This window comes from Peromyscus eremicus, chromosome 1 (genome assembly GCF_949786415.1).
Source record: "Peromyscus eremicus chromosome 1, PerEre_H2_v1, whole genome shotgun sequence".
Classification (NCBI taxonomy): domain Eukaryota; kingdom Metazoa; phylum Chordata; class Mammalia; order Rodentia; family Cricetidae; genus Peromyscus; species Peromyscus eremicus.
Window position 1 is genome coordinate 72,434,673 of NC_081416.1, and position 23,605 is coordinate 72,458,277.

At 47.1% G+C, this 23,605-nt stretch overlaps 1 protein-coding gene across 8 annotated transcripts in view; it reads left to right on the forward strand.

Annotated features, from left to right (window-relative positions):
• The window catches only part of Fgfr2 (fibroblast growth factor receptor 2), a 105,694-nt gene that overhangs the window by 39,800 nt on the left and 42,289 nt on the right, over positions 1-23,605 (forward strand). For all 8 annotated transcript variants that reach the window (XM_059265816.1, XM_059265825.1, XM_059265840.1 and 5 more), the window contains one exon: positions 5,235-5,358. In XM_059265816.1, the coding sequence (XP_059121799.1) occupies positions 5,235-5,358 (124 nt within the window). The remainder of the gene's footprint in view (positions 1-5,234; positions 5,359-23,605) is intronic.

The window sequence follows — 23,605 nt, forward strand, 5'->3', positions numbered from 1 at the left end:
ATTCTTCCAACTCTGCCACCTCTCTGGATTATATTAAAAAAATATTCACCAAAAATTGTCCTAGAATACCTATAATACCATATATTGCTTATCCATTTTTATTATCTCCAAAACTTTTTTGTTACTCTAAATAAAATCTCTGCACCCATTAAGAAATTACCCCTCGCCGGGCGGTGGTGGCGCACGCCTTTAATCCCAGCACTCGGGAGGCAGAGCCAGGCGTATCTCTGTGAGTTCGAGGCCTACCAAGTGAGTTCCAGGAGAGGCGCAAAGCTACACAGAGAAACCCTGTCTCGAAAAACCAAAAAAAAAAAAAAAAAAAAAAAAAAATTAACCCTCCCCTAGTACTTGAGATCCTCAAGTCTATTTTTTTTTGTCTATGAATTTTTGGAGTCACAGGGTGTTTGCTTTTATGCCCAGCTTATTTTACATGATGTAATGTATTCAGGATTCATCTATGTTATAGTATGAGTCAAAACGTAATTCATGTTTATGGTTGATTCCTGTTTCATCAAATGGATGTACCTACCACCTTTTGTGATCGTTTCTGTGCATCTGTCTGCGTCCTTGCTTTCAGTTCTCTGGGGTGGATACCTAGTGGACTCGCTGGACAGTTCTTTGTTCAGGTTTTGAAGGTCAGCCTTGTTAAAGAGCTGAGTTCTCAAGGTGTGAGATGCCCCGTTGCCGATGCCCCGTTGCCGCCCACTTTGTTAGCGCTGTCAGGCAACAGGCCGTTGAGTTGGGCACCCTTGCATTTTGCAGTTGTAAGTCACACTTCCTCTGCAGAGATTCAGGACTTGTTGACTGGGCAGAGTGGAGAGATTCTGTTTCCACTAGCGGTGGTACGGGGCTGATGGTGCAGCCCTGCTCTCTGGACAGCCCCCTGCAAAGCAAACTGCTACCCATCAATGCCGGTTTAAGCATTAACAAGTGTTTGCCTTCATTTCTGGGTGATGACCAGCAGCCCCGAGTGCCAGTCCCTCCACATGTGTGAGCCCCGTGCACGATTACATCCAGAAGGAATGGCTTGACATTCCCAAGAGCCTTCTGGAAATGGGGCTTGATATGGAGTAGTGAGAGTCCATACATCTTAACAAGAGCAGGTGTATTTGTAGACTGCCTTTCTGAAGTCCAGGCTTCAGCGATTGCTGTTTGCTGGAAAGTCACAGGGGCATCTGTTGTCACATGAACACCTCCTCCGAGCTGGCTCAGGGTACAGCTTCTGGATGTTTATTCCACTTGGTAGTGCACGCCTGGGTATTTGGAAATCTTTGAATATTTTGTTGTTTTGCAATGAGGAAGCCAAACATCCAGGTGACAGTTGGGGCCTTTGACCCTCGACTCTCTGGTGATATGTTCGATTCTGCATTGATGTTAAGTCTTCACTCCCTATGGCACCTGGACATAGCTGAAGCCTTCACAGGCACTCAGAGAGGTTTGAGATAGCCGAAGAGTCTGGGAAAACAAAACAAACTAACTGTCTGAACCATCTTCTCTCTTCACATTGGTGGGGTGTGAACCGTTTGTGGAGTCTGTTTTTCGTGCTGCAAGTTAACTGCTCAGGGGCTTAGCGTCAGTCTGCTTTGTTTCAATACTGAAATGTTATTTCAAGAAAGACCTTGGTGAACATAGTTTTGGAGCTCTGCTCACCAGTTCTGTTTCTTGGCAGCGGGAAAATAAGGATGAATTCCACACAAATTTGGCTGTGGGCAGGAATGAAAATAAAGTTCCAGGAATGCTGCCTGATGCAGGGCTCCTCCTGTCCCTGGCCTTTTGTTCTTGGTCAGCTAGAGAGATCCAGATGGGGACGTTCTCCAGAGCAGGATCTAGGACCCAGCAGACGGCTGAGGAGCCCTTCTCTTTCAGTTCGTGTGTCTGTGTGCCCCTGTGTGTGCACACACGTGTTTGGAGGCTGGAAGTGGCCATCAAGTGTCTTCCTTCGTCACTTTCTATTGTATTTTGTGAGACAAGGTCTCTTACTGAACCTTGAACTTGCTGATTGGCTAGACTGGTTATTTTGTGCAGACAAGATACCCAGACGTAGCATTAACAGGGTTAAACAACAACAACAACAAAATGTCATTAATTTTAACGGGTGCCATCAAATTGTTCCTCGGACTGGTTTCTCTGGCTTTATGTTGCCATTTTCCATTTGTCTCTGTGTTCCCTTATATTCACCCGCCAAGTTTGAAAGTGACACTGATCTTCCTAATTTTTGTTAATCAACTGGTGAACAAGTGTCTCATTATTGTTTTAATTTGCATTCCCTTGATTGCTAATGAGGTTGAACAGCTTTTCAGATTTTTTGGCACGGGGAAGGGGGGGGCAGTATTTATATTCCCTGTTCTCTGAAAGCAAAAACAATGTATATGCATTTGACCCAAATGACAAAATAATTGTGGCCCTGCAGATCTGAGACACTGAGAAGAGCACGCTGAAGGGCGAGGTGCTGTTCACATGCTTGCTGCAAGGGTACCCTCTTCAGGTCACGTGGACGCTTGGTGTGCAAACATTGATTTAATACGTTTCCGAACTCGGTGTCCCATTTCTTGCAGAATTGCTGTTGGGGTTGTTTGACTCGCTGTTACTCTCACTAAGAGGAGGCTCTCCTCTACAACAGAAGCATCTACCTCCCACTGTTGGAGGTTTCTAAGAGCATCCGTTTGCAAAACGCCACAGCTTTAAAATTTGGGTTTGATGGTATGTCAAGGAACTCAGTTGGGAGCAGTGGTGTCAGAAAGAAAATATGAACAGCACTGCATGTGGGGGATATTGATTGAGTAACAACGTTCTAGGAGGGTGGAGATAGCTACTTTGGTCTATGTGCTTCTTACTGTAATAGCATACTAACTTATTGATATTTGTAGTGTGTCTCCAAGAGATGAATATTCAGGGCTCTTTCTTAGAATGCCAAAGACCCAAGGAAACACCTAACAGACCATGTGCTTTGCAAGAGAGGTGGGGTGGTGGTGGCGGTATCCAGAAAGGCAGCTGCCAGGCTGTGCTGCCCCAAGCCAAGATCTGATGTCTTGGACAACCAACGTCACCTCCCTTAACAGTTCAGGGGCAAATCCATTTGGAATACGCCATGTGCCAGAGTCTGAATCCAGGCACAAGAAAGACATTGACAGTTTGGATGGGGTCCAGAGTGAGGCGCTGCCATGATTAAAGGCTTACAGGCATGACATTTGAGCGGGGGCTCAAAGAACTGAATATTTACAGCAGGGCTCAAGGCTGGATTATGAGGCTTGGTGACTCTGGAGCCTGTGGCTGCCTCCCCAAATTACCCTCCATGTGGCTGGCAAGGAGAGAGCCGTTTCTGATATTCCTGAGATCCTGGGATGCAGAGGGTCTGCCTTGAGTTCTGCAAGAGAGCTGGTTACTTCCTCCCCATCTTCCAGCGTGCCAGCTTCAGGTAGCACCCTGGGACAGGAATTAGATCGGTTCCTGGAAGACCGTGGAATTTGGCATGTGTTTCCCCCAGCAGGACACTGATACTGCGTGGGGTAGGGAACTTGTACCTGTGAGGAGGCCATCTCTCTTCCTCTCAGACTGTCTTGCAGGTCCTGCAAGGAGACCTATGTGAGTCTTTTGAAGAGCACAGACTTTCTCTGTGATCAGCCTGAAGCCCTCAGATTCGTTGCCTCTCCCCACCTATCTCGCTTGTGAGTTGGTTTTCCGTTGCCACCTTCCTGTGCTGGATTCTGAGGCGACTCCACAGCTGTGCAAGGGTTGGGGTCAGTGGCATCTAAGCAAGGCGATGCTTAGCCTCATTCCCAACCCTTTGCTTGTGCTGTTAAGAGGGATCCAGCCCCTTCCTTACCTCAGTGGCACCATGTGACACCCTGGTGGGAACGATGACCTTGGTGTTGAGCTCAGCAGCAGTAGACCCCCCTCTGCAGTAACAGTCACGGCATACTCTTACCCCTGTTCGCAGGTGCATCATGGGACGACTGCCCTGCCCTCTCCTCTTAGAAGGGAGTGGCTGTGAGGTGACTCTCCTTACTCTCTAGTTTAGGTTCTCGTAAGATGAGAACATTAGAACCTAGTGTGAGCTGACAGGCTATGGGTGGGACTCACAATAGGCCCGTTTTATATGCACTTCTTATCTTTGGAAAGTCTCAAGGCACTTACAAACAGATAAGTAATTTGGAGTCCTTGCTCCCATGCCTGGAATTCTGGGAATACCAGGAACATGTGCCTTTTATTCGTCTCCCAGCAAGAAGGGAAAAGGGCAGACCCATGGTCCCAGGTGAAACTGCTTGAAACTTCCATAGATCTGGGGGCCCAGAGAAAGAAACAAGAAGCTGTCAGAACAAGAATAGATCTGACCCAAGGGTTTCTTGGGGAATTAAGTTAGCTAAGGCAGAAGGTGTGGCATATAGCTGGTGATCACCAATGTTGGCTCCAGGTGGTTCCATGGTGCTCTGGGGACTGCAGGCTCCCATTGGGAGGGTGGCCTTAGTAGTTCGCCTGCCAGTCAGATATGACATTGTGTGGCTTAGTGATTTGGACCTCTTGGCCATGTGGGTTCTCTTAATGGAACTTCAAATCCAAGACAGGGGCATATCTTTGTGTCCTCCTGGATAGCCCTGTGTGTTCAGAGTATGCCACTACCTGCCCGCCAGGCTGTTCTAGGGAAACCTCTCTTATCATTCATCACCATTCTGAATATTAATTGTGAGGGCAGATTACAATTCCTCCATATTCTCTACTTCCACCCACTTCCCTGGAAATTGAACCCAGGCCATGTGGGTACTGAACATGTTGTGTCCACTCTTAGCCCCAGCCAACTTCTGGAGCTGGAGAGCTTCTCTCTGGGTCCCTCCGAGTCCCGGCAGTCCGACAGCCCACTTATAAAATAAACACACAGACGCTTATATTATTTACAAACTGTATGGCCGTGGCAGGCTTCTTGCTAACTGTTCTTATGTCTTAAATTAAACCACTTCTATAAATCTGTACATTGCCACGTGGCTCGTGGCTTACTGGCATCTTCACATGCTGCTTGTCATGGCGGTGGCTGGCAGTGTCTACCCCCCCTCAGCCTTCCACTTCCCAGAATTCTCCTCTCTCCTTGTCCCGCCTACTTCCTGCCTGGCCACTGGCCAATCAGTGTTTTATTTATACAGAACGATATCCACAGCAAACTTCATTTTAAGTCAAGAAAGCACACCACAGGTATCTGGTGCTAGGTTTGTTATAAATAACCACCTTTCCTTTGGCTTTTTCAGGTACGAAACCAGCACTGGAGCCTTATTATGGAGAGCGTGGTCCCGTCGGACAAAGGCAATTATACCTGCCTTGTGGAGAATGAGTACGGGTCCATCAACCACACATACCACCTGGATGTTGTCGGTGAGTTGGCCTCTTGGGCAGCAGCACACTGCCAATCTATCCTAGCTTGACTCAATTAAAACCACACAGTGAGGGTATTTTCTCCTCACACTTAGGGAGAATCGGCTTGTCTCTTTTTTTGTATCCATGAGATATCATCTGAGAAGGTTGCATCTGTCATATGACTATGTTCTATTTCCTGGGTAGCCAGGTTTTATGGGCTTCAGGGGGATCTTCTTGGTTCCGAAGCATTATCTTTCATCAGTATAAAAGTATGAAATAATCAGTATAAAACATCTCATTCTGGAAGCTAAGATTACTTTGAATAATCTTAGTGTGTGCAGGGAAACTTTTAATTATGTATGTAAGTGTGTGTCTGTGTGTGGCTACGTGCAATTGAGTGTAGGTGCCTGTAGAGGCCAGAAGAGGGCATTGGATCTCCTGGAACTAGAGCCATAGACAGTGGTGTACCACCCAGTGTGGATGCTGAGGATGGAACCCAGGTCCTCTGGAAGAGCAGTATGTGCCCTTAACTGCTGAGCCGCCTTTCCAGCCCTGGAAAAATTTTACTTTAAAAGAGAGGCAACATTGTTTAAAGAAGGACAACTTACCATATTGACTGAAGAGTAAAGAAAAAGTTAATATAATGATTGAGCCTGTGCCTGGCTGGAAGAAAAAAGCCAATGTCAGAGATGGTCATTGGGTAGTTCAATGTCTATTCCTGGAAGACATTTCTCTGAGCAAAGGGAACCACTTGTGTTTGAGAGCTCACAAACATGTTTTTGTCAAAGATAAGTAGATCACTTTTGTTACCCATCATATGGTTACACATCCTGTAGTTCCCCAAAGGAACATTTCCTCCCAAGTTTTACTGGTTATCATGAGTTTTTGTGACTAGTGAAGAGATTTGATTGGTTGCTACATTAGTTACTTTTCTTGTTGTTGCACAAAACACTCAACAAAAGCAACCCATGGAAGGAGCCGTTCATTTGGGCTCACAGCTTGAGTCTGCCATGGTGGCAATGGCGTGGAGTCAGGAACAAGGCACCTCGCTCCTCTTTTTGTGCAGTCCATGTAGTGGGGTACCCACTTATAGGGTGGCTCTTCTCATCTTTATTAACTTACTCTAGAAACTCCTGCATAGACTTGCCCAGAGGTTTGTCTCCTAGGCAATTCCAAGTCCTGTCAACTCTGAGTTGGTAGTCGTGTTTGCTCACAGACCCTGACAGGAGTCTGGCTAGGCCTCTCTGTGTTGTGGGGATGGTGAGTTCAGAGCTCTTCCCTATAGAAGCTGTCTGTACTCTGAATTGACTTGACTCCTTTCCTGTCCCTGGTCATTTCTTTGAGTTACTCTTCCGTGTGCAGACTGTTGCCTGAGGTCTCAACGCAAGAGTTCCCAGGGATCCGTTTTGATTTCTCACGGCCTTTGGTGACTCCACAAATGTGGCTATCCACTTTACTCTGTAAACATGGACTCTCCTACATCATTTCCTATGCATGGACCTGGATATTATCTTACTTATGAGCATTTCTGTCCTTTTATAAAGTGTAAACTATTTAAAGGAAGATTCTGCAAATTCTTGAGCTGCCCAAGAACCATTAAAAACCTTCCTCAATGTGGGATTAACCAAATTGCATAGTTTTGTTTAGTTGAAGATTTAGGTTAACTAAAAGTTAAACAGAAAGTCATATTGGTTTTTCTGTCTGGTTAAGTGAGGTTACAGTCACAAAAACTCTGCCTTACCAAGCATAGTTTATACAATCTTTAACTTCCATTTGAGTGTAAGCATTTAAGTGGCAAGAGTATTTTGAGTTATTCAGAAGGCTTAATGTGAAATTTGATAGGCCATTGTGTAATACTTACCTATTAACTATCCATAAAAGAGTGTCAGAGCCTTCTTTTATGTCTTTATTTTTATTTACTTCTATGTTTGTTGAGATGGTCTCATGTAGTCCAGGCTAGCCTTGAACTTGCTGCGTAGTTGAGGATGACTTTGAACTCTCCTGTTCCTCCTGTCTCCACCTCTCTAGTGTGGAGATTATAGGTGCTAACCCCCACACATGGCTTATGTCTCCCACTTTCTCATTCCCAAATACTCAGGACTGAAATCAGGGCCTGCCATGCCTTAGGCAAGTGTTCTATCATTGAGCTATATTCCAGACTTTTCTGTTTGTTTGTTTTGTTTTGTTTCACTTCGAGACAGGGTTTCCCTGTGTAATAGCCCTGGCTGTCCTGGAACTCTCTCTGTAGACCAGGCTGGCCTCAAACTCACAGAGATCCGCCTGCCTCTGCCTCTCGAGTGCTGGGATTGAAGGTGTGTGCCACCATTGCCCAGCTGTTTCCAGACACTTTAAAAATATGTCTATTAAATATTGAAACGAGATCTCATTAAGTTGCCTTGCTGTGTTATCCAGGCAGGTCAAACTTTTGATCTTCCACCTCAGCATCCTGAGCAGCTCATCTTGTGACCTGCATCATCAGGCCTGCCTCTGGTCATGTTTCTTATAGAGACATCTGTGGTATGCTAGGCTCAGATATTTTAGTAAACACACACACACACAGAGGAGTGACGTGTGAGAGGATTTCTTCTGTCACAAATGGCTCTAAATCCATTCATCAAGGAGCACATGATTTGGGATTTACCTCAGGCTGCGTGGACTGAATCTGACACGAAGTGTTTGCATTAAGAAAAGAAAGTTAGATTTGGAGCTAAAAGTTCTGAATACTTAAATTTAAAATTAAGTAATTTATTATGGAGGAAAAAAATTGTTCTGTAAGAGTCCTTTGGGATTTGAGCCTAGCACAGGTCTACAAATTATTCATGATTGGGGCCATTCCAAGAACTGAAGAGTCAAGGCAGGGCCGCTGCAGCCCCAGGGTCTTGCTTACAGCAGGTTTTAGCTTGAGTTGTTGTGTTAAACATTCAAAAGCCCCTCGCCCCACCTCCCCTTTGAGCCCGCTGGCAGCTCATCCCTGTGAAAGCTCTGAAATCTCTCTTAGAGTTTAGGGCTGGGATTTGAATGGGGCTGCTGAATAATGGAATTGGCCTGTCTAATGTTAATCCCCTGGCAATCAGTCTTGCTGAAAAGAGCGTATGATTCAGTGGTGTGATGTGGAGGGAGCATGGAGTGTATGGAGTAATGCAGAGAGAGGCCTGATTATGTCACAAGTTTGGGAGATCGCCCAGCTCAGCCCGGGCCAATAATGACACAATGCTGGTTGGGAATATCCATTAAAGCACAACTCCAGTGATTTTTTTTTTTTCCTAAGCCTTGAACCTTCTTTATAAATAGAAGTCAAAAGTCAGTGGAATAGAAGACATTTTTCAGTAAAGATGGAGGTGTGAAATACTTTTTTTTTTCCTCCCTAAAAACCCCAGCAGTTGCTTTGAGAAGCACTAATAAAATGAGAATTGAGTCAGCGAGGAGCCTCATAAAGACTTACAGGGTTCTGAACATCTTCTTGGCAAGTGGGAACAGAAAGGATTCAGGCTTAGGCAACAAACTCCTGGTGGCCCTGGAGCCCAGATGCAGCACTTTGCTGTGTGGTAACAGGGTCTCAGTTACCTCTTTATTTCACAGAAAACTAGCAGCTGTTTCCAGTGACCGGGCAGCTCGGCTCTTGCTGGAGCGTTTCTGCGCCACCCCCATCTATGGTTCGGTGTTAGGAAGCATGGAGACATACAGGCTCCACATCCACATATCTCAGTAAATGCCGTGGAGTTTAAGTGATACTCTTGTGTTCTGGAATAAAACAGCAGGCCGTTGTTGTTGTGTGTGAGGAGATTGCTGTTCATTGACAAGGTCCTATGAGGAGCCTTGCTTGATCCTCATTAAAACTGACACCATTACTTTTCTGCCATTTACAGGGAAGGGAAATTAGCATGAAGCTCCGTGTCTCGGTGGTTGTGTCAATAATGAAACAGCCTGCCGAGTGAATGGCTAGGGGTGGAGGTGGTGAGTCTTCACCATGATTCCTCAGGGAGGGATGCTGAAGTCCTTGATCTGAAGGATGCCCCGCCACCACCAAGTGGCACCTAGAAGTCATTAACTCTTTTCACTGGGTCTGACCCAAGAACTGAGGCCCTGGCATGTTAGGAACAAATACAGCTTGCTCTCGTGATGAGAGCAGCCAGCCCACTGGCAGAAATACCGTGGGCACCAGAAGAGCTACTGAGCTCTTCTGAACCTGCTTTATAATCAGTAAAATTGGGAAGAAGAGGTTGACCTCACTTGTGTGGTGGCTGCATGAGTGTCCTAAAACTGCTCTAACTAATGTCCCCAAGGGCTTGCTCTCTAATAACTTTTCTTGGTCTCAACTAGAAGAGAGAGACACACACACAGAGACAGAGAGAGAACATGTCTAGTGGGGTGTAGGTGTTGGAGGACAACTTCTGTGCTCCTTAGGAGCCATTCACTCCCCGCCACCTCCTCCTTTCCACCAGGTCTGTCACTGTGACCGTAGGCTAGCTAGTCTGAGTAGTCAGTTCCTGTGTGTCTTCCTGGCACTGGGTTTGCGAGTGTACATTATCATGCCTTGCTTTTTTCCAAGTCTTAACTAGGCAAACAGAGTGCCCCTCGGGGACCAGTAGGTGAAGTTCTGTTTCCTGCTGACTTTGCACCTTTGGTTAATGACATCATCCAGGCCATCTTAGACTGCTTTGGCTCTTGGGCTGACAGAGGATCACAGAACTTCATTTCTCCTTCCACCTCTCACCCTCATCTCAGAGCTGAGGAAATCTGGGCCCAGCAGGGGTCAGTGATGTATGCGAGGTCTTGGAGAAGACACCAGAGTAGGCATCTCAGACCCCACCACAGAGCAGGCATCTCAGAGCCAATCTCTGTGGCTCTTACTTCAGAAGACCCTGTCTCTGTGGCTCTAACTTCAGAAGACCTGGTCTCTGTGGCTCTAACTCAGAAGACCTGTTCTCTGTGGCTCTAACTCAGAAGACCCTGTCTCTGTGGCTGTAACTTCAGAAGATCCTGTCTCTGTGGCTTTAACTTCAGAAGACCCTGTCTCTGTGGCTCTAACTTCAGAAGACCTGGTCTCTGTAGCTCTAACTTCAGAAGACCTGTTCTCTGTGGCTCTAACTCAGAAGACCCTGTCTCTGTGGCTGTAACTTCAGAAGACCTGGTCTCTGTGGTTCTAACTTCAGAAGACCCTGTCTCTGTGGCTCTAACTCAGAAGACCCTGTCTTTGTGGCTGTAACTTCAGAAGACCTGGTCTCTGTGGCTCTAACTTCAGAAGACCTGGTCTCTGTGGCTGTAACTTCAGAAGACCTGGTCTCTGTGGCTCTAACTTCAGAAGACCTGGTCTCTGTGGCTCTAACTTCAGAAGACCTGGTCTCTGTGGCTCTAACTTCAGAAGACCTGGTCTCTGTGGCTCTAACTTCAGAAGACCTGGTTTCTGTGGCTCTAACTTCAGAAGACCTGGTCTCTGTGGCTCTAACTCAGAAGACTAGTTAGTTTCAGGCAAGGGAGAGATTGCTCAGTAGCTAAAGCACCTGCCAAGCAAATGGGCTTGAGGGCTAGAGTTTGGATTCTTAAAACCCTGGTGAATGCTGGGTGAACGTGGCATCCCCAGCCTTGGAGGGTGGAGACAGGATCCCCTGAGCAAGCTGGCTAGTGAGATTAGCTGTGTCAGGGAGCTCCATGTTTAAGAGACCCGGCCACGGAGAATAAAGTAGAAATGATCAAAGAAATTCCTGATGTGTACCTCAGGCCTCCACAGCTACATACACGCTTGGACCCACACACATGCAAGCGTACGTACATGCACACATATGAAGAAGTGGGAGATTAGTACCCTTCCTCACTCATGTAGTCCCTTTGGCTTTGAATTATGATCTTGCTAACCGTTACAGCTCTATGTTCCCAGAGACTATTGGATATTTATTGGTGACCCTTTTATCCGGATGTCTGCTATTGGGGGGCGGGGGCAGAGTGCAGTGGAGGTACGGATAGTTCCTCAGATCCCTTAGTTTAATTCTCTGGAATCTCGTCTCCCACCCCAGATGTTGGTTGTTTGGGCTGTCATATGCTGTCTTTCACTGCTGCCTGGGTGGGGGTGGCTCAGCCGTTACCGCCAGTCCTGACCTGTCACTGGCAGGCCGGAATGATACTGTTGGCTAGCTCTTGACACAAATCCTCCGCAGCTCAGCTCTAGACGTGATGGGACACAGCCTGGCAGCGTGTGCTGAGCACCTCAGGTGTATCTTCTGGAGGAATGAGGTCTTGTTTCTTCCAGGTAGACTGTTAAAAGCCCTGCTGTGTGGCCAACCCCTGGCCTGGAGCCTCCGGCGGTCTCCAGTGGGAGTGGGAGATATTGCACAGAGTATTGGTTTGCTACTTAAAGGCTGGGATGACAGGCTTCAGTGCAATCTCAGAGCCGTGAGGGAGGGATCGGAGAAGTCAGAGTTCCTAAAACCATAGCTGGTTATCCAATTTGGGACCTGCTGTGGCTCTGGAGTAGCGTTCAAGTCACTGATGAAAAGTGTTATCAGGGGCCCGGGCTGCGGTGTGACTCAGCTGGTAGAGAGCTGGCTGGCATACATGGTGAAGTCCTGTGTCCAACCCCCAGCCCTGCCTAAAACCAGCTGTGGTATGGCATATCTGTAATCTTAGCACCTGAGAGGGTTAGAAGCCAGTCGTCATCTTTGGCTACAAATGAGTTTGAGGCCAGCCTGGGCTATATGAGATCCTGTATCACACATGAAAATAACAAAATGGCAATAGCAAGTTTCATAGTGAATCAATTAACCATTGAGTTCATTATAGAACCTGCCACTAGTAGATCTCCTTGATTTCTGCTGAGGAAGACCTTATGTGAGTCTTGGTTGTCATCTGACAGTGGCTTCTTAGAGCTTGATGTGACAGGAAGGGGCTTGGCTGGAGCATTGAAACGACCCGCCCCAAGATCTGGAGGTTTCAAGGCTCTGAATGCCGATTTTCCCTCCGTTCTTGGTTGGAAGGCCTATGTTCCTACAGCACCAGCCAGGTTTCAGCACTGGGCCCCGAGGGGCCCTGAAGTGCTTTCCTGGCCTCCAGGCCTTGCTTACATTTGTCCATATTTATGACCTCGCTGCCAACTGACACTGTCCCATTTCTTGCTATAGCTTGACACCTTTCTTATCTTAGAGCTGGCTTTCTCTGCCAGCTCTGGCCTTAGGAAGTCAAGCTGGAGCAAGGCGTCGAGCCCCTCCACTGTGAATGGGCTAAGGGTTAAGGTTGCAGGCAAGTGATAGGTTGCAGTTAGGGCCTTTGTGAAGAACACAGAATCACAGCCCCAGAGTAGCAGCTGTCGGGAAACTCATTCCTGTTGCTCTGTGGCTCCCACAGCCATTTTTACCTTCCCAAATCATGGCTGCCACAGTTAGGATGTGAGAGTCTCCTTGCCAAATTGTGGGAATTAGGCAGGGCATAGGCATTTAAATCCCACGTTTGCCTTCTGTGACCTTGGGAAGCCCTAGTCCTTCTGTGTGTTGATTCCTTAACTGTTCGTTTATGTTGCTGGTCATATACCCTCTACCACTTTGGGGAAGACATGTTTATTTCGCCTCACAGATTCTGAGGTATTTCAGTCCATCGCTGGAGGAAAGGCAGAGTACAGCTGGCTGGGATGGGAGCGTGAGGTGGAGTGGCTGAGAAATCGGGGAGAGCGTAGCCAGGTCTGTCTTTCAAAGGCCCACCCACGCCTGCCAGCCACAGAGCACTCAAGATAGGGCCACCAATTGGGAGTCAAGCATTCAAAACCCGAGCCCATGGGAGCCCTGGTTCAAACCACAGTGGGCGAGAACCTGCTTCCTTTGTAGCACCCACCAGAGAAAGAGTTGCCAGGAGAGCAGTGTTCTAAATCATGGCACGGGTGACCACTGGTCACTCTTATTAGACAATCCTTTGCCTCTTCACCTGTCTCCAGGCAGAGACACACACTCAGCCTCTTTCTCATTAAAGGAATGGTAAAGCTTAGTATTTTCTTCGGGATGGGGATTTCCAAACTCCCTGGGGTCAAAGCCGTTTAATGAGATTCCTTTCCTCCAGAGCGGCTCTGCATTCCTGCCTTACCACAGGGCTTCCAGGGGCAAAGTCTGGTCAGCGGTCAGCTGCTTCAAAGGCACTGACTGGCAAATGAGTGTTTTCCTGGAAGAGGTTACTCCTTTGCAAGCTCTAGGAGCAGATGATGGCTCATGGGCACTAACCTCGTAGGGACCTGTCGGTGATTGATACTAGCCTACTTTTGCTCTGTTCCTGCAAACCTTCAGATGCCCTTTGACTCACAGTTGAGGAAGGAAGATTATTGATTCCTCTCAGTTCTGGCAGGAGTCCTGGTAGAGGTGACCGACACAGAGGCTAATATTTGGTTGGCTGTCTGATCTTTGGCAGGGCATCTGTGGTAGAGGATATACAAGTGTTGCGGTCGGGTTAATGTCTTACAGGTCTGTGTGTGAAGATGACCCTTCCTGGGGCTGGGCACAGGAATGCAGGTGGAGGCAGGCGGATAGAAAGCTACTAAACGGCAACCGGGCGCAAGTATAGTTTGAGGATGTGTTCCGTGGACATCAGCGACAGTGTATGGCAATGGTTCCCTCAGGTTGAACATTCCTAATCTGCCAAGTCAGTCTCCAAGATGTCTTAATTCTCTCACTGATTGCGAGTTTCAGATTTTGGAGAAGTTCAGATTTCGGAGTTTTAGGATTATGGATGTTTAACCAGTGAAGCAGAAGCACACATATCCTGACATCTGAGAAATCCCTTTATCTGAAGCACTTCTGGCCCCAAGCATCTTCGATAAGACACATTTACCCTGTAACAGAGAAACTATTTCATGAGTAACTTCTAGTTGGAGTTTGGGGCATCCTAATGTATTTCAAATTCTGAAACAGAAAAACCACGGAGTCTTTAATACATGTATTCATACAGCTTAGTCAGCACTATGAGCTAAAGGGCCGTGTTGTTGAGTCTTAGGCCAGCTCCCATTTGGAGTGAGTATGACCCTGACGCCATTTTCTTCCCCTTATAAGTGATGTGTCCAGGTTTGCTCTCATGGACTCCTTACCCTGCTGCTGTGTTTATTATCATCTTCCCATTTGGTTTATGTCCATGGAGAAGGGGGATGTGGCTGGGATGTGCTGCTAAGATAGTTATCATAGGTTTCTTTATTTCTTTTTTTCTTTTTCTTTTCTTTTTTTTTTTTTTTTTTTCCCGAGACAAGGTTTCTCTGTGTAGTTTTGGTGCCTGTCCTGGGTCTTGCTCTGTAGACCAAGCTGGCCTCGAACTCACAGAGATCCGCCTGGCTCTGCCTCCCGAGTGCTGTTGGGACTAAAGGCATGCACCACCATCACCCGGCGATTAACATAGGTTTTGAAGGGTGTCTGTAGCTTCTTACTGGTGTGGTTTTTACATAGCAGGTCCAGGGCAGGAGGCCGTGGGGAGGAGGTGGCCAAAGACACTGATGTTGCTGTGGGGATGGCGTTCTGTTTCTCCTGTGAAGAGAGGCTGTCACTGTCAAGGTTTGGAGGAGACATTAGAACATTGTATCGTATTGTGAGGGTGAATCCTCCACGTTGGCAGTGCAGTGTTTGGGATCTGGGTGATGATTTCGAGTCTTTCCACTACTTCAGTGCTTCTTGAACCACAAGTAGTTTTCAGTGTCCTTGTTTGGTCTCCAAGCAGTTGATGGTTCAGCGTCCCATGTTGTCTGTACCTGAGGGAGGTATTTCTTGTTTGCTCAGATGGGCTGAAGACTTTTCCTTCTGCTTGATCCACCCCAGGAGCAAAACAAGGCATCTGAGGGATTAGCGTGGAGCGCTCTGGACTTCCTCTAAGAGAGGCTCTTTAAATGGTGAAAGCTGATGAGAGGCGCCAAGTCATCTTCGAGATATCCTTGTGCCTACACATGCCAGTCCCTTCAGTTCCTCCTTGTGACCCATATGCTGCTGTCGTAGCCATAGTATGTAATCACATTTAGGATGTGCATACCCTCATTCTCATTAAAACATGACCACAACAAGCTCTGTACACATCTATTAATTGGGCACCTGTGAATATTTTTCAGGGACAGAGCTCTAAATATAGGCTAACTTGATCCTTTCAGGTAGATATTTGCATAACATTTGGAACCCAAGACATAGCATTTTGACTTTGGGGCTTTTCCAGTGATTCCCGTTTTGTTTCTTTGCAAATCATTTGAGAGAAGATGTAGTCTGATTCTGAGTTCAGCCTGTCTAATAAGAGGGTGTATTTAATGCCTGAGCAATTTCAAAGGAACAAAACCTTGTCCAGCATGCTTTTCCTGTGAGGGCAGCCCAGCTCTGCACACACCAGCTAAAATCACACATTCCTGAATTGTGCTGCTCCCCCTAGGCAAGTGGGGTGCAAGGCTTTATGGTGTCCTGCCCGGTGGGGTGGCTCTCAGCTGTGTTTACCTCTGCTCCCCAGGAGGGAGCCTGTGGACATCTGAGTTGACATCAGCCTCCACACCGAAGCCCAGTGGAGGGGGAACCTTGTGGAGACTTAGTGTTGCAGTAAACTGTCATTCAGTAAACTGAGCAAGGGTTGCCAGCTAAGAGTGTGGGTTTGCCACAACCCTAGGAGTAAACCTTAGTGATTCCACGATATGGTCACGATAGCCATGATATATTTGCTGTGTCTCCTTTTTAGAAAGCAGTAGTTGTAGCTCAGGTGTTGAGTGCTTACCTAACATTCACGAAGCCCCAGGTTCCGTTTCCAGTGCCACAGAAACCGGGTCTGGTGGTGTACACCGATAATCCCAGGTGGAGGCAGAAGGATCAGAAGTTTAAGGTCATTGTCAGCAATACAGCTAGGTTGAAGCCTGCGATACGTGTATTGTACAAAACTAACCATTTTAAACTGTTTTTTGAAGGTATGGTTTAGTGATATTTAACACTCAAAACATCACCCTTGTCTGGTTTCCTGAACTTGTTTATCTCCCAAAGCCAAGTCCCCTTTAAAGAAAAGCAGAAGCACTTTCGAATCTAAACATGGTGTAAGCGCCGTCAGTGCTGGCACGCCTCTGAGGCTCAAGGGTGTCTTAAACGTTTGGGGTACAAGTAACACCAAGCCCCGTTCCTGTAATTGGCCTAAGACATCTAAATTGGCAACCTAGCAGGTAGAAAGTGCCCAATTCCAAGCCGAGTCATCGTCTGTGACATTCTTTTTTTTTTTTAAATCAAATTTTTAAATTTATTTTACTTACCAACCACAGTTTCTCCTCCCTCCTCTCCTCCAGTTCCTTCTTAACTCCCCCCATCCACTCCTCCCTCTCCATGGAGTCAACAAAGCATGGCATATCAAGTTGAGGCAGGACCAAGCTCCTCCCTGCTTCATCAAGGCTGAGCAAAGCACCCCACCATAGAGACTAGGTTCTAAAAAACCAGCTCATTAGCCAAGGACAGGTCCTGGTCCCACTGCTAGGGGCCCCACAAATAGACCAAGCTACACAACTGTCACCCACATGCAAAGGGCCTGGGTTGGTCCCATTCAGGCTCCCTAGTGGTCAGTTTAGAGTTCGTGAGCTCCCACAAGCTTGGGTCAGCTGTCTCTGTGATTTTCCCTATCATGATCTTGACTCCCTCTTGCTCCTATAATCCCTCCTCCCTCTTCAACTGGACTCCAGGAGCTCGGTCCAGTGCTTGGCTGTGGATCTCTGCATCTGCTTCCATCAGTTACTGGATGAAGGTTCTATGATGACAATTAGGGTAGTCACCAATCTGATTGCATGAGAAGACGAGTTCAGGCACCCCTCTCCATCTGTGACATTCTTTAGGGAAGGTCCTTTGCTTGTGCTTGCTTGGTCTTCCCAGCCCTGAGCCCCGCCAGCCAGCCAGCCAGCCCTTCACTCTGCCTGTCCACGCCAGTGAGCGAGCACAAAGGAATCAGTAGTGTTTTGCTTCTTTGATTTTGCATGGTGCACCCTTCGTAAGAACTCATGTGACTTCAGCGTTCACTGGAGGGGAGGCACTTCACCTCTTCCTAAACAACCTTGTTCCCCAGACTCTGCTGTCTCTGCAGAGGTGTGGGAGAGGGTCCGGGGTGGGGTTGGTTGGAGGCAGCCAGAGTGCCAGCCCAGTTCTGCAGGACTTTGCATAGGCAGATGTTCCCGTAGGAGGGGGTGGTTACCCGCTGGCACAGCAGCGAAGATCAGAGGAAAGACAGCAAGCCAGGCACCTTCTGCAGTTCCAGCTCTGTTCTTTTAAAAGCGGTGTGGAGGGCTGGAGAGGGGCTCAGTGGTTAAGAGTGCATACTGCTCTCGCAGAGGACCCAGTTTGGTTCTTAGCACCCACATCCGGTGGCTCACAACCACCAGTAACTTGAGCTCTGGAGGATCCAGTGTCTCTGAGCTCTTAAGTACACATACTTCGCACCTTCCTGACACTCATATTATTAATAATAATAAAAATAAATTTTTTTTTCTAAGTAATGCAGGAGTAGGGATGGGTTGGGGAGAGGGCACATCGTGTAAACCCGAGAACAGGGGTTTCCATCCCCAGCTTCCATGCAAAAAAGCGGGGAGACAGGAGGACCTCTTGGGTTTGCTGGCCAGCCAACCATGTCAGTCGATGAGCAGTCCTGGTCAGTTTAGTTCTGAAACTAAAGGGGAGGGGCTGCTGAGATGGCCCAGTGGTTACGGTGCTTGCCGTACAATCCTGATGACCTGAATTTGATCCTTGGAACACCCGGGACGTGCAAGGAGAGAAGCAGTTCTACACAGTGCTGGGGCAGGTCCTCCCCGCATCCATCCTACACAGTAATAAAATGAACCGGAGGGAGAGAGTAACCCAGAGGCACACCCAGTATTGACCTCTGGCCTCCACGTGGAGGTGTGCACCTGCGCACACGTGTGTGTGTGTGTGTGTGTGTGTGTGTGTGTGTGTGTGTGTGCGCGCACACAAGAAAAGAGAGATGAGAAGAAAGAAAAAGTAATCAAGAGCCCTGGGCCTAGTGGTGCAGAAGCCAAGGGAGGAGGACCATGAGTTCAAGCCCAGCTCAGGCTACAGAGCAAGACTCTGCATTTAAAAAATAATAATCCAGGAGACAGAGACTGTCAGATCTTTGTGAGTTCAAGGCCAGCCTAGTCTACACAGAGAGTTCCAGGACAGCTAGCTATTGGGGAGGGAGCAGGCTTGAGAGGGAGGGAGGACTATGCACTACTCTCCTGCCCTGGGCACTAGCACTCACTCTGAAAGTGCAGTGCTCCCTTAATCCCAACTCCGCACTGCCTTTGTCTGTCGATCATTTGTAGTTCTGGCCATCTTTTGTGCTGATATCTGGAGGCTGGGAAAAGGTTAGGGAAAAGAAAACAAAACTCAGAATCCAACCGGATTGAGCCTGTCTGGTGTGACTGTGTCAGCAGAGGCCTGACAGGGCGGTGAACTCATTCTGCTAATTGTAATGAGCATGAGCGTGGTGAGGCCTTCAGCAGGTTGACGTTGGGCCCTGAACGTCAGTGAGCAGCAGCTTTGATGGCTGCTTCTCCTAATAGCCATGCCTTACGAACTGGTTTAGTGCGTTCTCATGCAGCAAAATCAGCCGCCGCCTATTGTTGGGAGAAAAGCCAGGCTGGCTTTAGAAAAAGGATTCTCTCTTGTTTCCACTCATCTTCCAGGTCGTAGAAGGTTCTTTCTCTGTTCAGCCCTGTGCAGTTGCTAAGAAACTGCCATTTTGGAAGAAGGGCAATTAAAATTTGATTTCGATTTAAAGGCAGAGCAGGCGAAGTTATCCATACTCCTTCAATGAATGGGTTGTCCAAGAGGGCACTGGCTGTTTCCAGGACCTTCCTGGGAACTCGGCATGGCTTCAGTGGTGCTGCCAGAGAAAGTAACTTTCAACTTTTTCTTTTGTTTTCTTCTTCTTCTTCTTCTTCTTCTTCTTCTTCTTCTTCTTCTTCTTCTTCTTCTTCTTCTCCTTCTTCTCCTCCTTCTCCTTCTCCTTCTCCTCCTCCTCCTTCTCCTCCTCCTCCTCCTCCTCCTCCTCCTCCTCCTTCTTCTTCTTCTTTGTGTGTGTGTGTGTGTGTGTGTGTGTGTGTGTGTGAGAGAGAGAGAGAGAGAGACAGACAGACAGACAGACAGACAGATAGACAAAGTGTTGCTTAACTTTTGAGGAGAAAAACTCAGGATACTGGAGTATGCCAGGAAACCAGGGACGCTGGGCTTGACTAATTTATAGGTGTGATTTAAGAGCTCGGTCCTCTGATCCCTGAGGTACCTGTTTACTGCATCTGAAGACAGGAGACCTCTGCTCTGTCACAGCAGAACTTGTCGGTCTCTTATAGGTCGACATATCATCATGTCTAGAGGAGTCCTGACATGTTATAAAGTTTCAGTGGTCAATTAACAAAGATTTATTCTTCATCACTCAGATATCCCCCCCCCCCCAGCTCCATAATTACCTTGGAATGAAGCAAGCGGTTGTGTCTACCCTCTTTAGCTGGGTCTTGGCTCCCAGCTACAGAGCAAGGCTTAAGAGAGTTAATGTGTCTATTCAGTCCCTGAGCAGCTGGACTTTCTGCAGGAGTGAAGTGGGCACTTGAAGCAAGGGGGCCAGAGCAAGCCTGAGAGAGAGACAAGCGGAGGGCTTTTTTTTTTTTTTTTTTTTTTTTTTTGAGCACTTCAGTCTGTATTTACTAAGCATTTATTTAGAGGAACCTCATTCCAGAGCTGCAGCCAACTGTCCCATCGGCCACAGCCACACCCTTTGGACTGCATTTGCATGGTGTCTTAATTTGAAATTCACACAGGGGTCTCAAATGGCTATCTGGGAGCCTCCTCCCCCCTATTTTGGGTCCATGTACCTACAACGTGCAAGTCCAAATTGTAACTATTTTAAATTGCAGTCAGGAAATAGAGGTAAGCTGCCCGTCAGCCTATCTGCCTTCTGCGTATTTATTTCACTCCCTGGAAAAAGAAAAATGTGTTTTCTATAATATCGGAGAGTTGAGCATGCTGTAAGAGAAGCTTGCCTCACACTGTAAATCCTGCCTGCTGGAGGAGATGTGATTCTTGCTGTCACGTAGAGGAGCTGAGCCAGCACTGGGCTTGAGTCTCTCATCCAGAAATAATTCACGGACTAATCCTTTTATTTCAGGGTGCTGTGGAAAGCTGCAAACCTGTGCGCTTTGATTTGCTTGGGGCTAGATGAGGTTCAGGGGAGCTATTTGGAGGACTGTCATTCTGGAGCCCCCACCCTCTTCTCTTATGCCCCCTGGGAAGGCCACCTGCTTTGCCAAGCTTCTTCATCAGCCATCTGACTTGCTTGCACCCCAACTTTCCGGAAGGGTTCCCATGTACTTTCACCAATTTCCTGGTGGCTGCTTTTTGTTGTTGTCTGTCTTTTTTTTTTTTTTTAAAAAAACAACAACAACAACAACAACAAGGTCTCACTACACGGCCCACGTTGGCCTTGAACTTGTGTTTCTCCTGTCTTGGGCTTCTGAGTGCTGGGATCACAGGTGTGCACCTTCCACCCTGGCAGGCCCATAGCTGTTCTTAAGGGTCTATTGACACCAGTGGAAGATCCATGGTTGAGGAGGGACAAGAAGAGGAGTGTGGTACTTGGCAGATGTTGGCATCCTGGGACCTTTTCCAAGACGTTTCAGGCCTCATTCTCCGACTTGTTTAAGGGCAGAGACTAAGGTTGCAAAGGAAATCAAAGCCTGGTGTGGAGAAATGAAACATGAGGCCTACTGACTTTTAAAAAACATTTTAAATAACATTCTCTGAGGTTTCATTTTATACTAAGCGCAGCTGTAAGAAGTTTGGGGAGACGGTGTAAGGTTTCTATTACACAGCAACCGTACTTGCAGTTTTTCTGCCCAAAGTGAGAAAGAGCCGAGAGGGGAGAGGGAGTAGTTAGGAGGTCATTTCGTATAAGGTGAGAAAATTTGGAAAGATGAATTCAAGACTGCGAGCTCTAACATTCGGTATGCTGTAATTTGCAAATGCAATAACATTGAACCATTGCAGAGGTCTCTTTTTTCCCTTTGGGTGAAAATAGTCCGGATAGCTTGGAATAACTTAATAACCGGAGCTCAGCAGCCCTTTGACCACAAAGTAAAACAAGACTGCAAGCTTTGGCCCGGGCCCTGCCAGTGTTACCCCAGCGACAGATTCCCTGCCCAAGGCTGGCGCAAGAGGAGACGCTGCCTTCTGAAAGCACTCCTTGTTCGCAGTCCCTGTATTACATGTGTAGTGTTTGCATGTGAGACCGTTTATTAGAAACAAGTATGGCTAAGGAAAACAGGCTTGCCTTGAAATTCAGTAGATCTGGCTCAAAACCTCAGCGATTTTGTTGTCCTTTTGTTTCTAAAGAAAGACTGTCAATAGTTAGACTGCTCATGCACACACATGCACATGGATGCATACATGCACTAAAGCATATTTGTGAGTACAAAATTGGAAAACCGAGGCAAGGAATGAACTGATACCTAAATTTTTTTCCTTAGGGCTGGAGAGAGAGAGAGAGAGAGAGAGAGAGAGAGAGAGAGAGAGAGAGAGAGAGAGAGAGAGAGAGAGAGGCAGCTTGGTGGCTAAGAGCATGTGCTGTTTTTGCTGATGACTCCCAAGTTCAGTTCCTAGAACTCATGATGGGGGGGGCTCACAACTGCCTGTAATTCCAGCTGCAGGGAATCCAGTACCCTCCTATGGCCTCTTAAGACACCTGCATTCACACACACAGACACACACACACACACATGCACACGCATGCACAGTCACCTTCACATTTGTGGAGGCTAAAGGCTTATGTTCCTTAGTCCCCCCCACCCCACACTTTATTATATGTTTTAGACAGGGGCTCCCATTGAACCTGAAACTCACAGATTTGTTTAGGTTGGCCATTGGTTTCCAAGGACCTTCTTCTCTCCACTCCTCCAGTTTCTCTCAGATATGTGCCGTCACACCTGGCTTTTTAAATGTGTCCTCTAGAGGCTTGAACTCAGACTCTCAAGCTTATGTAGAAGGTGCTTGGTTGACAGAGACATGTCCTCAGCCCTACAATTCCTTCTTTACCAGAAGGAATTGACCTTCTTGATATTTGACAGGTAGAAATGAACATATTTTGTGAGTTTGGCTGGCAATGGCCAGCCCGGCAGAGAGCCTCCATCCTGCTGGTAGAACTCCTGGGACACAGGCTTGGTGAACACAGAGGAGACATGGATGAGGGCACTTAATTCTGTACTTCTCACATTACTGGGCCCCTCTGGCATTAAAACAGACCTTGGTTATTCCCTATGGCAAACAAGTCACTCTGGCCCATCCCAGAAGCAGGACATCATCCCAGGGTAGAGGGTTTCCTGTGATGTATGAAGAAATGAAGCTTTGAGATTTTTGTTTTCCAATCACAAAAATGAATGGTGCCACTCCTCTGTCCTTTGCTCAGCCTACATGGGTGATAAAGGAGCAGATGAATGATTCTTTGGGGGGCTCTGAAATTTTTATCTTTATTGTATAGAAATGTAGGTGTCTATGAAGTGATGGAAGATTCCAGAGTGAAATGTGCTCAGACTTTTTCTTTCTTTTTAAAAGGTTCCTTAAGGGCCAGCAACAGGCTTATGGAGTAAAGTCAATTTGTATATGGTCTGGCTTTGGTTCAGCAAATTCCACAGGATCGGAAAGGCCCTAACACAGAAAGACTTAGAGATTTATCATTCTAATTTGCCGCTTCCAGCCCAGTTCACAGAGAATCTCAGACATGGGGTTGTTGTTGGGTTGGTTTGGTAGTGATGGTATGTAGGGGTTCTCCTTGTTTCTATTAACTATTTGTTGTTGTTATGAGACAAGGTCTTACCATTGTAGCCTTGGCTCTGGAACTCACTGTGTAGACCAGGCTGGATTCAAACTCACAGAGATCCACTTGCATTGGCCTCCAAGTGCTGAGATGAAAGATATATGCCATCATACCCAGCTCTGTTTGAAGTGCATTTGTTAAGCTGGCACAGTGGAACTCATGGTTGGAGACAGAGGAAGGGGGAAGTGTTGGAGTGTATAAGCATGTATTTGTGAATGGGTTGGTAACTGGGGTGCATGTGGCTGTTGATAGAGCTGCTGTGAGGAAGGTTCCAGTAAATTTGTAATTACACTGCTTTTGTATTTGAGATCAAACAGCAGCTCAGTCTGTTAATTCTTTGTTTACTCACTCATTCATTTTACTGTTGTAAGAGCAGTAACGTGTGATGTACTCCTGATGTAGCTGTAAGTGTATAGTACCTTATCTTCAGTCGTAGGTAGACCAGATCTCTAGAATGTATTCATCT